The sequence below is a fragment of the Thamnophis sirtalis genome, unplaced genomic scaffold (assembly GCF_051295495.1).
Source record: "Thamnophis sirtalis isolate CommonGarterSnake01/CBP01778 unplaced genomic scaffold, rThaSir2_p1.2 scaffold_9, whole genome shotgun sequence".
Taxonomy (NCBI): domain Eukaryota; kingdom Metazoa; phylum Chordata; class Lepidosauria; order Squamata; family Natricidae; genus Thamnophis; species Thamnophis sirtalis.
Genome location: NW_028261389.1, coordinates 18,617,798 through 18,634,379, shown reverse-complemented (window position 1 = coordinate 18,634,379; position 16,582 = coordinate 18,617,798). Strand labels below are relative to the sequence as shown.

The 16,582-nt window shown below is 42.2% G+C and overlaps 1 protein-coding gene across 3 annotated transcripts in view; it reads left to right on the top strand.

The window, feature by feature from the left end:
• Positions 1 to 16,582, top strand: part of DHX58 (DExH-box helicase 58) — a 30,370-nt gene that overhangs the window by 3,250 nt on the left and 10,538 nt on the right. For 2 of the 3 annotated variants that reach the window (XM_087722986.1, XM_087722984.1), the window contains exons 1-7: positions 4,375 to 4,483; positions 8,366 to 8,556; positions 9,644 to 9,845; positions 13,008 to 13,198; positions 13,866 to 13,982; positions 14,336 to 14,462; positions 15,753 to 15,944. In XM_087722986.1, coding sequence (XP_087579112.1) covers positions 8,389 to 8,556; positions 9,644 to 9,845; positions 13,008 to 13,198; positions 13,866 to 13,982; positions 14,336 to 14,462; positions 15,753 to 15,944 — 997 coding nt within the window. In that variant the 5' untranslated portion in view covers positions 4,375 to 4,483; positions 8,366 to 8,388. Of the gene's footprint in view, positions 1 to 4,374; positions 4,484 to 8,365; positions 8,557 to 9,643; positions 9,846 to 13,007; positions 13,199 to 13,865; positions 13,983 to 14,335; positions 14,463 to 15,752; positions 15,945 to 16,582 lie in introns of those variants that run through there. The other variant, XM_087722985.1, reaches the window with a different exon arrangement.

The following is a 16,582-nucleotide window of genomic DNA, read 5'->3' as shown; positions in this document are numbered from 1 at the left end:
CCCGTTGCAACCGGTACGGTGAAATGGGGCCAGGCATCCACCACATGAACGGGCGCAGAATGCATGCACACGTGTGCAGCACGCGCATGCGTACTTACGGCCCGTGATGCTCCGTGACGGCTCCACAACGCTCCAGCTGTTCGGTGGAGCGTCACGCAGGCGCCGTATGCTCTGTGTGCAGAAGCCCCGAACAGCTCAAATACAGGTAAGGAGCGCGGGCGGGTGGTCCCTCCGGAGCACCAAAACGGAATGGTACCTGGTGCTCCCGGCAGGCACCGGTATGCCCATACCGGGGCGTACCAGTCGTAACCCACCACTGATATCTCCCATCTGCATATGTAATACTATTACCTGATATAGCAGAGCTGCATTCCAAGCAGCTGAGCCACTACTTTGAAATCTCCACAGCAGGTGTGGGTTCCTATACCAGTTGGTACCGGTTCACTGCACACACACGCCAGCCTCACACTGCTGGTACATGCGCAGTTGACTAAATATTGTCCTGTGCATGCGCAGAAACATGGCAGCAAAGGCATAAGAGACCAGGGAACCGGTTTGGAGGCGTGGATAGCCTGGGTCGCCCCCCGGTTCAGGCCACAATTGCACTACCAGGCAGAATCGGGAGCAATCCACCTCTGCTCCACAGATATTACAGTTGTACTTGCTGTGCTGGATGTCTTTCAGCAACCGATCCATGTTTTCGTATGTTGCTTTCATGTGTGCAGCATAGCCAACAGTTCCTACAGGGATCTGCTGTGTAAAAACAGAAAATTTATATAAAAAGGTACAAGGTAGGTTCAATGTACAGGTTGTTTTTCTGATCAGCAGCCAGAAATCTTTAACATGTACCCAGGGGTGGGATTCAGCCGGTTCAGGCAAACTGGATGCTAATTTTGCATATGGTTCGCTGAACCAGTAGTTGGAAGGACTGGTTGACCCCGCCCACCCTGACTTGTTCAGGGCCCACACGGAGGCTCTGGGAGGGCAAAAAACGGGTCTCCTGGAAGTTCCAGAAGTCTGGAAATGGGCCTGTTTCAGGCCTCTAGAGTCTGGAGGACGCCAATTTCACCCTCCCAGAGGCTCGAAGGAAGTCTCCGGAGCCTGGGGAAGGCAAAAAATAGGCCTTCCGGAAGTTCGGAAATGGGCCACTTTCTGGCCTCCAGAGCCTGGGGAGGGGGAACCCACCCCCACCATGGGGCAGGAGGTTGAGTAAGCCATGCCCTCTCTGGCCACGCCCACCCAGCAACTGGGCAGAGAACCAGTTGCTAAAGTTTTTCAATCCCACCCCTGCATATATCCAAAAGGGTTCAGGAATAAAATCTTTATTGTCCAATGATATTATAAAGAAGGGGAAAAGGAGTCGAAACATAATTATCAAAGAAGATGATAATTTCATATTATAGTTTGACAACTAAATGGTGAAATTTAAATTGGAATGTTGAGAGAGACTGGAGTCATTCAAAGCAGGCTTTACTGGCTCTCGTGATACCAATATGGTTATAAAGTTCATCAAAAAAAGAGAAATGACAACAAATCTGTTTTGTTTTGTTTTTTAAAAGCATTCGTGCTCTATGTGAACTATCCCTTCAGTTCCTACTGAAATTGAGAAAAACTAAGTAGCAATCTTTATATTATGGTAACAATTTGACAATAAGAACTCATAAAAATTGTATTTATTTTATTAAATAGAGAATGCTCTTTTGTTCTTGCTGCAACACTATCCTTATTCCACAATCTGCATTACAATTAATTTTATGGCTTCATTTATTTTTATGGGCCATTCAAAGGCAATGGCAAACTGCTTATTGTTGCTAAGAACACTGCAAGGAACCTTTAAAGGGAACTTTTTATATTTTAGTAGATTCCTCTGGGTTTTTTTAAAAAATGGAAGTATAAAAGAAGTTTGATAACTGAACACCCCCAAAAGAAATATTCTGATAGAAATTTCTTTCACCAAATAATTGAGACGGATTAAGTTACACCAATTTCACACCTGGATTGTGGGGAAAAAAATGCTTTGGAAAGTGATCACACTTTCCAAAGCTTTTTTATTTCCCTGCCAAGTCAGAATTTTCCTTAGCTATAGCCAGGGGTGGGCTGCTACGGGATCTCCCGAATTGCCTAGCTTCAGGAGAACCTGTAACTAATGTTATGACCGGTTCGGAGAACATCCAAATCCCACCCCTGTTGGGCCCTGTCCCACCCACCCCAACCCTCTCACCCCACCTTGCCCTTCCCAGGAGTCTCCACGTGGCTCGATTTGGATGTGAGATAAGTGCAAGGGCACACACAGAAAAACGGGCCTCCTGGAAGGGGGAAATAGGGGGAAAAACAGGCCTCCGGGAAGTTTGGAAGACCGGAAACAAGCCTATTTCCAGTCTTCCAGAACTTCTGGGAGGCCCACTTTCCTCAAGCCTCTGGGAAGATGAAAGCTTCCTCCCCTGGGCTCCAGAGACCCTCTGGAGGCCGGAAACAAGTCCATTTCCGGCCTCCAGAGGGCCTCCAGATCCCAGGGGAGGCAGTTTTCGCCTTCCCAGAGGCTCGAGGAAAGCCCCGTCCAGAACCTGGGGAAAGTGAAACCCTCCCCTGCCATGGTGCAAGAGGCCAACTAGGCCACACCCATCATGGCCATGCCTACCCAGCAGCCGGGCAGAGAACCCGTTGGTGTAATTTTTGAAGCCCAACCCTGGCTATAGCATCCATTGAATTACCAGACTTCTGCCCTCCCAAAAGGTACTATTCACCTGGTTTCAAAGTTCTGACAGCTGGGCACCACCCCTCTTGCAGTTACATAACCATGTTTTGAACGTTCAGCCATTGGCCCACATTTACAATTGTTTGCAGCGCTCTGTGGTTATGTGACTACAATTTACTGTGGTTTTGCCAAAAGTTGGCATTTACTTCTAATTCCAGCAAAACCTGGTCTATAGCAAACAATATGTTGGCTTAATAACGGCCACATTCATGTAATGACTGCTGTATTCAGTTAATGGCCGCAATGAAAAAAAGGTGTAAAATTGGGTCAGTCAGATGATGACCCGCTTTATGACAATCACAACTTGTAACCATAATTGCTAGGCTCAACTATGATCTTAAGTGAAGGATTACCTGTTTCATGGCTGAACCATCATTGAATTAGCTTGGATCAGAACTTAGTATCTTACTGGAAGTGTAAGGAAGCAATTTAACCCTAGAGATATTATTCCTTTGACAATTAAATATCTGCAGTTTCCTAAAACAACTTTATGTAAACTTAAAATATGTAATGATAAATAAGATAAAAATACTATGTTGGGATAAAAGCATCAAAATTTACGAAAGCAGAGCAAGCTAAATATTGTAGCACAATAGTTTTAAATTGTTTTCAATGAAAAAAAGTTGTGGTTCACAAATACAGTATATGCCTTTTAATAAAATATGTGGGTACAGCTTTCCTGATACAATGTCTATAATAGTTTTATCTGGCTGGGCATAAGTGAATTTTAAAATATGAAGTAAAATTTAACTTCAGTAGGATAGGGCATTTTAAACCCAAAGGTTTAACTGGGTTTGTGTTTACACAACACTCCAATCTTTATATTCTGGTTTACAAACTGATTGACTAGGTTCACACAACATACGTAATTGCAAATTGCATTTGTGTTTGCCATTATGTAAACTTATCCATAGAAAACAGTTCCTTTATTTCCCACAAATTTTCACAGTGAATTCTGACACCAACGGAGACATGGACAAAGCTTGTGACACTATGCTTTTCCCAGTGTTCCTGATTAAACTTAAAAGATGTGGGTATTTCTCAAAAGGACCAAATATGTTGGTCTACACAGGCACCCAAATAGAGGTTGAAAGAAAGGCAATAGGCATTTGGACAGAAAACAAAACATTTAGTGTAATGAATAGTCATGCCCACTCAGCAACCGGGCAGAGAACCCCTTGCTAAAAATTTTGAAGCCCACCCCTGCCCACATCCCTCTGCTATCCATGTACAAATGGGCTTTGCAGTTAGGAATTCTTCTGAAAATAGTTTGATTTCTAGAGTAAGTTACGCAAAGAGACAAATCACACCTGTGCTTTTAAAAACCATGACAGTGTAATTACTGACGTTCAGAGAAGGGAGGGTTTCTGTGTGCCTGCGCTTTCCTTTTAAAAACAGGAAATAAATTCAGCCTGAACATAATAAGGAAGATTATCTTCTGATTTGAGATTCAGTAGCATTGAGGGGAGGTTGTGCAGAAGCTGAGTGCCTGGAAGGTAAGTGGTATGTCAAGCCTATTTATGTGGCCTTCGAGATCCCCCTTGGCTGAGCTCCACAATCTACATCTGGGGAATATTTGGTTTCGTTTCAAGCTTTCATTGGTCGCTTTTAGTTTCGTTTTACGCTCTCACTGGGCATAATAGAAAGCTATGCAAGGGAGAACATTGTAAATGTGGCTTCGTATGTCGGACACCTTTTCTATTGCATCCAGGTCAGGCTATTGAATGGGTATGTATGTTAATTTGAGATGGTTTGTAGTGAATTGTGCATTTGCTTCTGGGCTGTAAATATTTTAATTATTTTATAATACACTGGGCTTCTTTGCACGTCATGTTATTTCCGTTTATGCTTAATATTAGATACAGCATACTTAAAGTCACTGACATCTTTGTGGAATAATTTCATAAACTGTGAAACCGATTGTTTTAGGAGGTATGGTGACATTGGGTTTGGGATGCTGCTAAGAGAATATTTGGAAAAACCTGAATGTAATATTCTGATATTAAGGAGTGGATTCAAAGGATGTATAATTTATGTAGTTCAAAAAGGAAATGTTATCTATTGGTCAAAAAAGGATGTAGTATGTTTTCCTTTTACATAGATGGTTTTTTACAATAATTGAGTATTACCATTTTTTTCTTTAATTTCAATATTTTTAAATATTTAATGGATATGTGATATGTATTGATAGTTTGTTATTCCTTTTTGTTGTTTATTTTCAGATAGATAGATAAGATAGATAGATAGATAGATAGATAGATAGATAGATAGATAGATAGATATAGATATAGATATATCAATAGATAACACTATAGAGAGAGAGAGAGGCAGAATGTGTATGTAGTATGTATGTTTCTCTTCCCCCTCCATGTTTATTTTCCCCCTATAAAACATATATATATACTGTAAATCTTTATTAAGGTCTCTGACCAATCTGTGTGTGTGTGTGTGCACACATGAAATAAAATTTTGATTTCAAGAAGCATTATATAAACTTTTCCAAAGCGAAATTAGTTGCTAATATCATTTTTGTTGGTAAGCATGTTCCCCCAAAATGCTCAGAATAGGGGGAGGAGGGATAGAGTATTTGGAGAATTGGAGAATTTTTTAATTAAAGCCATACCCACCATGACAACCGTTCTTTTGAATGCACAAGGTTTTTCATTACAATCTTTTTTTGTTGTAAGAGCACCCCAAATATACTTTCAAATTTCCAGAGAGTTAGCTTCATTGTATATGATGTATAACTGATATTGTTGATATATACAGAATGCTTTTGGCTTTCTGATGAATAGTTCATGGATACTTTCCCTGTCAGTCCCAAACCCTTTAAAATTGACTTCCAAGGCATTGATAACACAAGGCAACACACAAACTCTTCGACGTACAACCACAGTGAAGACCAAATTTTCTGTTGCTAAGCGAAACATTTGTTAAGTGAGTTTTGCTCCATTTTACAACCTTTCTTGCCACCTTTGTTAAGTGAATCACTGCAGTTAGTTTGTTAGTTTAGTTTTTTTTGTTAGTTTCCTTTATTTGTATGTCGCCCTTTTCCCTGGGGGGACTCAGGGCGGCTCACAATTCAAAAAGGGGGGGGAGACAAACAGTAGACAATACAACATGTTAAAAAAAAGAGCACAACAGTCACACAGTTCGGGTGGGGCTACAATCTTAAACGCAGGCCAGCCGGGACAGCCAGATCTTTAAAGCAGCGCGGAAGGACTGGAGGGTGGTTAGTAACAGGGTTGCGAAGTGTATCTGGCTTTCCTGTTACTTTTGCTTGTCAGAGTGTTGCAAATCTGGGGCATTGCAACAAACATAGAAATATGAGTTACTGAATTTTTCGGAGTATAAGATACACCGGAGTATAAAACACACCAAGATTTTGAAGAGGCAATTTTTTTAAAAAAAAATTTGCACTCTGCAAACCTCCCAAAAACGGCCCATTTTTCATGAAAACAGCCCCCCCCCTTTTTTTTAAAAAAAGGGGCAAGGCTAAGCTTTAGAAGGCTTGTAGACTGCTCTTGGGGGGTGGGCCCCCCAAAAACGAGCAAAAAATGGCCTGTTTTTTGCAAAAAAGGGTCCATTTTTGTCAAAAAAAGGTGGGGTGCAAAATTGAACAAAAAATGGCCCATTTTTTGCTCATTTCTGCCCTCCCTAGCCCCCAGGAGCACTCTGGAAGCTTCCTAAAGGGGTTCCACCACAAAACCGCGGACGACAAAATCGCGGTCAACGAAAGCGCGTATGTGACGTCATCACAGCGTGACGAAAAAGATCGAAAAATGTAAAAATAAAGCGAAAACCTTACCCTAACCCCCCCAAACCTAACCCTAAACCTAACCCTTAACCTAACCCTAAACCTAACCCTAAACCTAACCCTAAACCTAACCCTTAACCTAACGAAAAACCTAACGCTAACCGTTAACCTAACGCTAAACGTAACGCTAATGCTCTAAACCTAACCCTAACCCTTAACCTAACCCTAACCCTAACCCTTAACCTAACCCTTACCTTTATGTGAATCGGCTTGCTGTAATTTAATTTTTATTTCAATTTTTCGATCTTTTTCGTCGCGTTGTGATGACGTCGCATACGCGATTTCGTCGACCGCGCTTTTGTGGAACGCGGTTTTGACGGGTCACGCCTAAAGGCTTTGCACCACCATTTTGGTGAAGGGGCTGGGGTTTCGTGAGGCCAAAAATGCTGTATTCCGTGTATAAGACGCAACCAGATTTTCAGCCTCTTTTCTGAGGGAAAAAGGTTTGTCTTATACTCCGAAAAATACGGTAGTTGGCAAGCGGTTGAATTTTGTTCCCGTGACCATGGGATGCTGCAATGGTTGTAAGTGCGTGAAAGGGTCACAAGTCACTTCTTTCAGGGCTGTTATAACTTTGAATGGTCCGGAACGAACTGTTGTAAGTTGCGGACTGCCTGTACAGAAAGCGGGAAAATATAGACATGAACGCGAAATTTAGTAAAGTAAAAGAAAGTGAAACTAGATGGCAAGGTTTTCAAAACCAAATGTTATCAAATAATAGGCAATCTAATTTTTGTAAAAGGGTGCTCCGTTTTCTAGAACTGGTTTCTAACAGTTCTAGACCGCCTGTCTATAGTATGGTGTTTTCTAGCTGGAGTTTAATTTCTATTGTCACTAGCCAGAATTTGACAAATTATGGGAGGTGGTCCTGCTAACTGAAGGGAAACTAGACTGGAGTTGAACAATACTTACACAGGTATTAGTCCCACCTGTATTTTTCACCTTTTCTTCATCAGATTTTTATTTCTTTAGTTCCCATGTTGCCTTCTTCTTATCCTTGTAAAATCTCTTCCCTTCTTCTGTTTTTTTAATGGCCTTGATTCTGCCCTTCTTTTCGCCACAGGGTTTATATAATTGAAACTGGCTTTTTCAAAGAGATAAAATTTGGAAATTTGAGTTTATTTGGGTGCTCTTACACAAAAAAAAATATTGCAATGAAAAACCTTGTCCATTAAATAGAACAGTTGTCATGGTGGGTGTGCTGTCCCAACAGTATATAGCTAATGTAGGAATTAAGAACTGTCTCCTTTAAGAAACTACCTTATGGGAAATGTAGGCAGAACTGCCTTGTGGGAAATGTAGTTCCATAATATGTGACCACATCTGTATTCCCTGATTGGGTAGTGCGGTATTCTGCCTGGGAAAAGTGATTTATTACCAGTCTCTCTCTGAATCGTCCCACTCATTCCCCTCCTCTCTGCTCATCAAGAGAGATAGAAAACCTTTTACACTACGGGATGGGACAGTTCATGGAAAGTCAGAAGTATCTTAACACTGAACTGTAAGTTTTGCCATTAAGAATGCCTGATAATAAACTTGATCGAAAGAACCTCCTAAGCGTGGAGTTTAACTGCATGCCCCGAGCCATCTGCTTCGCTGGGGCAGAACAGTGGGCGTGGCTTTAATTAAAAGGCAAATTAACCAATTTTGTTGTATACATGATGTACAATGACGATAAAGGCTATACTACAAGATGTTGGCAGACAAATTAAGTTAGAAGATTGGGCTGAATTGGTTTGGCTCTTGCACACCTTCATTATTATTTTTTCCCTTTCCTTTTTTTTTAATTACAGCTCTGGTTTTCTAGACGTACTCAATGGAACTGCGTGATTATCAGTGGGAGGTCATTGGGCCAGCTTTGGAAGGAAAGAATATCATCATATGCCTGCCAACGGGCGCTGGAAAGACCCGAGCAGCTGTGTATGTTTGCAAGAAGCACTTGGAGAGTCACGATAAGAACAAGGTGGTTGTGTTAGTCAACACAGTAAGTACCAGTAGATAGAGGATGGTGGAAGATCATTTTTCAAAATCCATGGCTCCTTCGATTACAAATAGCTCAGAGATCAAGCACTTTGGACGACAAACAAGTCCACCTCTGTTAATTATAAAAGCACCCCCGTTTCCAGATTTCTGCACAAGTTAAAACGAAGGAACAGCTTTTTTTTTTTCCTTCAGGCACACGGAAGTCTGAAGAAAATGAATTGCTTTAACAGAAAAGAGTTGTGCTGTTTCCTGTTCAAAAACGCCTCTTCCAAAACATTTTGGAAACGTATGCAGCCTAATGTTTTATCCAGAGGTGGTATTCAGCCAGTTCGGACGGTTCTCCCGAACCGGCAGTGTAAATCATGGGTGGGCCACCCCCGCTCCCCCTCCCCTGACTCTATGCCGTCCTATTTAGGCACTTTTTTATTATTGAAAAGTTTTAATAAGTTTTACAAATATTTCCCCTTCCCTCCCCCCACCCCAACCCTCCCCCCTCCAACCCTCCCTCCCCCCAACTTCCCAGAGCAAAATACAGGGTATAAACATTTAACAATCATACACTAACATAAGCTAACTATAGCATCCTACCTCCCTCTTGTACTTTAACTCCCCTTTTATTAAACTAAATTTAGATAAATTATAACATTCCTGGTTCATTCATAAGCGAATTGAAATTTCTTAGTACGATATTTATTTTGAATGTAATCAATCCATCTTCTCAATTCCAACTTATGTTTCTCATCTGAATGGTCCTTCAAATATGCTGATATTTTGGCCATCTCTGCTAAATTTACTACTTTTAACATCCATTCTTGAATAGTAGGCAATTCTTCCTTCTTCCAGTACTGCGCCACCAACAATCTTGCTGCCGTTATTAAGTTCAGAATCAAATTAGTCTCTATAACGTTTTTGAGGCTGGGCGCATGCATGGAAGGTGTGCACGAGAGCAAAGCACATGCATGGAAGACCGGTTTTCTGCGCACGTGAAGCAGGCAGGCATGCAGCAAACTGGTGGTAACAAAATGTGAAACCCAGCACTGGCTTTATTCCCTGGGGAATGTTTCACTACAGCTACTTTGTCCTGGCAGGTGCCTCTACTTGACCAACATCTGAAGAATGAGTTCAGTGTCTTGCAAAATCAATTCCAAATTACATCTGTTTGTGGTGATAGTTTCCAGAAGCTATTCTTCTCAGATGTGGTAAAGACCTACGATCTGATAATCTGCACAGCCCAAATCTTCTATAATGCCCTCACCAATCAAGAAGAGGAAATGCATGTGGAACTGACTGGTGAGTAGCCAATGGTAAAGGAAGGGGAAGGGTACTGTGGTACACAGAAATATAATATCTGCCATAGCCTGGAGTTCGATCCTGATGTGGCCCAACTTGGCTTTCCAACTTTCTGAGGCTGGTAAAATGAAGATCCAGATTGTTGAGGGCATATGCTGACTTTTTTAGCACCCAGAGAGTGCTATAAAGCTCTATGGAGCAATATATAAATCTAAGTGCTATTGCTATTGCTGTCATGTGACTCGTTATAACAATTTTGGTCATTGTTTTGAGTGAAATATATTTAATCAAAATATATTTAATCATTTAATATAACAACCTATCAAAATATGCTCTCTTGTAATTGCATCATAATTAAATACAAGCTGCATTCTACTGAATCATTTTTAAGACCTATCTACTCTAAAGGTTAAGGTTCCCCTCACACATATGTCGTTCAGTGATGGGTTCCAGATCCCGATCCAACCGGTACGGTTGGAACGGGCCCGGCATCATCCACATGGATGCGCGCAGCGCGTGCACACACACACAGCATGCGCATGCGTCTTACTGTTCAGCGATGCCTCCACGATGCTCCAGCTGCTCAGCGGAGTGTCGTGCAAGTGCTGTATGCACCGTGTGCGGAAGCACCGAAGACTTTAAAGACAGGTAAGGAGCACAGGCGGGGGGGGGGGCCTCTGGAGCACTGTACCAGAACGGTATCCAGTGCTCCGGGCAGGCTCCAGTACGCCCGTACCAGGGCGTACCGCCTGCAACCCACCACTGATGTTGTTCCTGCCTCTAGAGGCTGGTGCTCATCTCCGTTTCAAAACCGAAGAGTCAGTGCTGTCCAAAGACATCTTCATGGTCATGTGGTCAGCATGACTAAATGCCAAATGCTTTACTGCTGATAATCAGTTCCAAAAGGCAGAAGACATCTCCCTTTTCAGTATCAATTACAAAACTAGTTGATGTTCCTATCATTAATTTGACCTTCTTTGTGTTTTAGTCCCAGTTTTTTTACTGTGCACCTTGGCTTTTATTACTTTAGCCTCCAGATCATTTCCATTTTCAGCTGTTAAACTGTGTTCAATATAAGCACAAGGTATTGTTTCCATCCCATTTTAAAACCATGCTCTTCCAATCCAGCTTTTCCTCAATGCATATTCGGCATACAGTTTGATCCCAGGTGGATCCAGAGTTCGATCCTAGATAGTGGCAGATATTTCCCTCTCTGGGCACGATTAGAATATATCTGAGTGAATATAATTCCTCATTGGCAACAGGAAGGCATCTGGTCAGTAAACATTCAGATCCATTCAGTTGCCCAGACTCCACCCCGCAAGGGATTATGGGGTCATTAAAAGGAGATGATATTCAGCATACAGTTTGAATAAATAGGAGAGATTATAAAGCCTTGTCCCACATCTTGCTGCCTATCTTTTCACCAGGTACCACAAGGATTGAGGCTTCCTATCCTATGTATAGGTTTCACATAAGCACAAAGAAATAACAATAGCAATAGCACTTAGACTTACAGTATTTTTCGGAGTATAAGACACACCTTTTTCCCCCAAAAAAGAAGGTGAAAATCTGGGTGCATCTTATATACTGAATACAGCATTTTTGGCCTCCCGAAATCCCCCCCCCTTTGCAAAAATGGCTATGCGTAGCCTTTAGGAGGCTTCCTGAGTGCTCCTGGGGGCTGTGGAGGGCAAAAATGAGTGAAAAACAGGCCATTTTTTTTCTCATTTTGGGGAGGCAGCCCCCCCGGAGCACTCTACAAGCCTCCTAAAGGCTATGCATGCCCTTTTGACAAAAAATGAGGCCATTTTTGTGAAAAACAGGCCTTTTTGGGAGGTCTGCCGAGTGCAAAAACTTTTTTTTTAATTTGCCTTTTCAAAATCTTGGTGCGTGTTACACTCCAGTGTGTCTTATACTCTAAAAAATACGGTAATATACCACTCTGTGGTGCTTTACAGAACTCTCTGAGCAGTTTGTTCTGGGATTACTGTTTTTCTAAGCCCTGTTCATAGGTTGACATGATTGACACATCCAAAGGCCCTTCTACAATCAATGGAGGACATGTTTACTTCGTTGTCGTATTTCGCAATTATCCTGCCCATGTGTCAGCATTAATATCTCTTGCTATTTAGTCTTTTCTAAAGCCAGTTTGAATATGTGGTACCGGTAGTCCTCAATTGACCACAATGAAGCCTGAAATGTATGTTTGTTAAGTGAAAAAATTGTTAAGTAAATTTGTCCCATTTCACGACGTTTTTTGCCACATTTGTTAAGTGAATCACTGCAGTTGTTAAATTAGTAACATGGTTGTTAAATGAATCTGGGTTCCCCATTGACTTTGCTTGTCAGAAGGTCACAAACTGACTCTTGAACACTGCAGCTGTCATAAATGTGTCAGTTGTCAATCATCTGAATGTAAATCATGTGACCATGGGGATGCTGCAATGGTCATAAGTGTGAAAAATGGTGATTATTTCGGTGCCACTGTAACTTTGAACGGTCACTAAATGAACTGTTGAAAGTCAAGGACTATCTGTATCTTCCTTTCCATGTTGGGCTTTAATTTGCCATATGATGTATCAAAACCACCATTTCAAGATCTCCATGCAGTAGATTATGTGTGCTACAGGCCAAATTTATGCCTTGATATACACTATCGACCCAAATTATGTAGAGGTAGTCCTCAACTTACAACCACAATTGAGGCCAACATTTATTTTACTAAGTGAAACAGTTGTTAGGTGAGTTTTATCCCATTTTATGACTTTTCTTGCTACACTTGTTGATTTCTGCAGTTGTTAAATTTGTAACACGGTTGTTAAGTGAATCTGACTTCCACATTGACTTGCTTATCAGAAAAGATGATTCCAGGACCCTGGGAAACTGCAACCGTCATAGATAGGAGTCAATTGCTAAGCATCTGAATTTTGATCAGGTGACCCTAGGGATGCTGCAATGGTCATCAATGTGACAAAGGTCCTAAATCACTTTTTTTTAATGGTCGCTAAATGAGTTTTGGTATGTCAAAGACTACCTGTATTCTCCAGTCCAACAGATATTCCCGAATAAGGACATTCCATTCCCACAAGCAGTCTATTAAAAGAAGGAGGCACTATAATGAGCACAAAAGCTGATGACCATTTTCTATATGTTGTGCAGATTTCTCTCTGTTGGTGATTGATGAGTGTCACCACACTCACAAAGGAACTGTTTATAACAAGATTATGGAGAACTACTTGGACTACAAGTTGAAAGGCCAACAGGGTTTACCTCAGATTTTGGGACTCACCGCCTCTCTGGGTACTGGAAGTTCAAATACTGTGGAAGCAGCTAAAGCCCACATCCTGGAGGTGAGTCTGATGGAAGACATTTGGCTCAGATATTGGAAGTTTTCTGGGTTCTTCTCTCTCTCTCTCCCTCTCCCTCTCCCCCCCCCTCTCTCTCCCGCCCTCACTCACTCTCTCTCTCTCTCTCTGCATAATCATAAGTTTGGAGGTTGCTCTGCATTGCAAATACAGTTCTCTTTCATACTGATACTAGGATTTTCAAACAGCATGCCATGTTTCCCTGAAAATAAGACCTGGCCTGAAAATAAGACCTACTTATTGTCTACTGTGCCCAGTATAAACCCTATATCGCCGACAGAGGGTATCCATTTTTGCTGGCAAAGGCAGAGGGTTGCAGGAGGTCATCCCAGCCAAAAATGGAGGGCCACGGGCAGCGCTCCCGAGCCCCGTTTTTACTGGCAGAGGGTTGCAGGAAGCCGTCTCAGCCGAAAGCAGAGCTCAGGAGCCCGTTTTCACTGGCAGAGTACTTGGGCCACCACAGGCGCCGCCGACACAAGTGATGTCAATCTAACCACGCCCCTCCCTGCCCCCCCCAACCAGGTCAAACACAACCCTGATGCGGCCCTTAATGAAATCGAGTTTGACAACCCTGACTAAAAGGCATTCCAACTGGCACTTGGCCTAAGCCTATTTCCTGAAGTAGTCACACAGCTGTGATCATTCTTTCCAGATCTGCGCTAACCTAGACGCCGAAAGAATTATGTCAATCGATAAACAGAATCCCTCTCTTGATGATCATGTTCCATGTCCTAAGAAACAATACGATCTGACGGAACCAAGGCTTCAGGTAAGATCACCAGGAATCTCGAGGTGGTGCAGTGGTTAGGGTGCAGTACTGAAGGCCACTACAGCTGACTGTTATCTGCAGTTCAGCAGTTCTAATCTCACCGGCTCAGGGTTGACTCAGCCTTCCATCCTTCCGAAGTGGGTGAAATGAGGACCCAGACCGTGGGGGCGATATGCTGACTCTGTAAACCGCTTAGAGAGGGCTGAAAGCCCTATAAAGCGGTATATAAGTCTAACTGCTATTGCTATTGCTATCTCTCAAGGAACTGTTGGGGGGGAAAAAATGAATGAGCCAGTGTAGAGGAGAAGGTTAATATTTCTCCCACTCCACCTTTCTCATTTTATCATCTCCAGGACCCATTTGGAGAAAAGCTCAGGGAAATAATGACCCAGATTTATACTTACCTAAATGTTTCTCACATTACTGCGAACTTTGGTACCAAGGGCTTTGAGCAGCAAATTGTGGAGCTTGAAATGAAAGGTGAGTATCCCATAGGAGGCTTTGTAATAAAGGTAGTCCTTGACTTACAACAGTTCATTTAGTGACTGTGCAAAGTTACAATGGCACTGAAAAGAGTGACTTGTGACCAGTTTTCACATGACCATTGCAGCGTCCCCATGGTCATGTGATCAAAATTTAGATGCTTGGCAACTGATTCATATTTATGATCGTTGCAATATCCTGGGGTCTGTGTATGTCATCACTTTTTGCAACATTCTGACAAGCAAAGTCATTGGGGAAGCCAAATTCACTTAACAACCATGTGATTCAGGTGTAGTGATTCACTTAACAACTCTGGCAAGAAAACTCACTTAACAAATATCTCACTTAGTAACAGAAATTGTGGGCTGAACTGTGGTTGCAGGTTGCGGATTTACCTGAATACATAGATTTGGAAGAAAGAAATGTTCAGAGACAGATTTAATATCTTCTTGATTTTTCCACCTCCAGCCCTATGTTAGCTGTGCTACCTAGAGCAGTGTTTCTCAACCTTGGCAACTTGAAGATGTCCGGACTTCAACTCCCAGAATTCCCCAGCCAGCGAATGCTGGCTGGGGAATTCTGGGAGTTGAAGTCCGGACATCTTCAAGTTGCCAAGGTTGAGAAACACTGACCTAGAATACATGTGTGTCAACTGTCCAATCAGTGAACCCAAGCAAGGAAACACTCTTGAGAAAATTGAATCCTCAAAAGTAAAACTTTATTGGATGCACCATGTTGGTACTGAAGAAACAAAACCAGCTCTGGTTTCCCGCACAAATGCTTGCACAGTTAAACAATACTTTCTTCTTCTCCCCATCCCTGAATGATCACGTTGTCCAATTATGAGGCATTCTTTTGTTATGGGAAAAGTCCATCTCTTTCTCAAGCACCTGCAGAGGCGACCTTGATGGCTTCCATGCTCTCAGGATCTCGGCATACATACTCCATCTTCCATTTCCCCTTTCCCTCCCCCCCAGTTCATTGGCAAGTTGGAAAGCGTTAAGGTTTGAAAGAAGCAAAGCGATTCAGCAAATAAATTAGCTATGGCTTCTTGGGTTATGTTTTCCCCCACCTCTGGCTAATGCGCTGCAATGAACTACAGCTGCAGAGAGAAAATTACAGCCTCATCTATTCAACTTTTAATCTAGAAACCTTGTTTTTTACCAACTCTAAAACAAAAGAACAGAACAAGCAAAAATGTTATAGATGAGATGGGCTGAAACAGATCAGTGGAAAGATAATGTGACAGACTCTTATCATGACATTTGCTCTCTTTGTGGTATTAAGGAGCAAAAGAATGTTGCCAAAAAACTCGAGTTTGTGCCCTGCATCTTCGGAAATACAATGACGCCCTGCTGACCAATGAAACGGTGCGCATGATCGATGCCTTCAATATACTGGATGAGTTTTACCTAGTAGAACGTGCTACTAAGAAACTAATAAAAAAAAGCGAGCAATATCTTTTCCAGCTCTTTGATGGTAAGTGTCTGTCAGTAATGGAAATACTAGAGAAAAAAAAGGGATGGGGTAGCTTCACACTGGTGGAGGTGATGGTGTCATTTTTCTGATTCAGAGTGAATTCCTAGATATCTGTTTGTCCCTTGGGTGAAAAATAACAATGTGGTTCCCAGAAAATTCATAGACTTATAGAACTAGAAGGAGCATCTTTTTAATTTAATCTGCCATGTATTTTGAAAGCCAGGAAAGTCTACAGAGTAGTCTGACTGCCAGCAATTGCTAGTTCGTTTAGGGTTAGGTTTAAGTTGAGTTTAGTTTAGTTCACTTCAGTTGTTTTGTTTTAATTCACGCTGTTGCACAATCCAGGGTGCATCATGAAAAGGCTTTATAAATACAGTGGTGGCTCAGTGGCTAAGGCGCTGAGCTTGTCAATCAGGCAGTTTAGAGGTTCGAATCCCTAGCACCGCATAATGGAGTGAGCTCCTGTTACTTGTCCCAGCTTCTGCCAACCTAGCAGTTCGAAAGCACGTAAAAATGCTAGTAGGAAAATAGGAACTACCTTTGCTGGGAAGGTACCAGCGTTCTGTGCGTCTTTGGTGTTTAGTCATGCTGGCCACATGACCACAGAGATGTCTTCAGACAGTGCTGGCTCTTCGGCT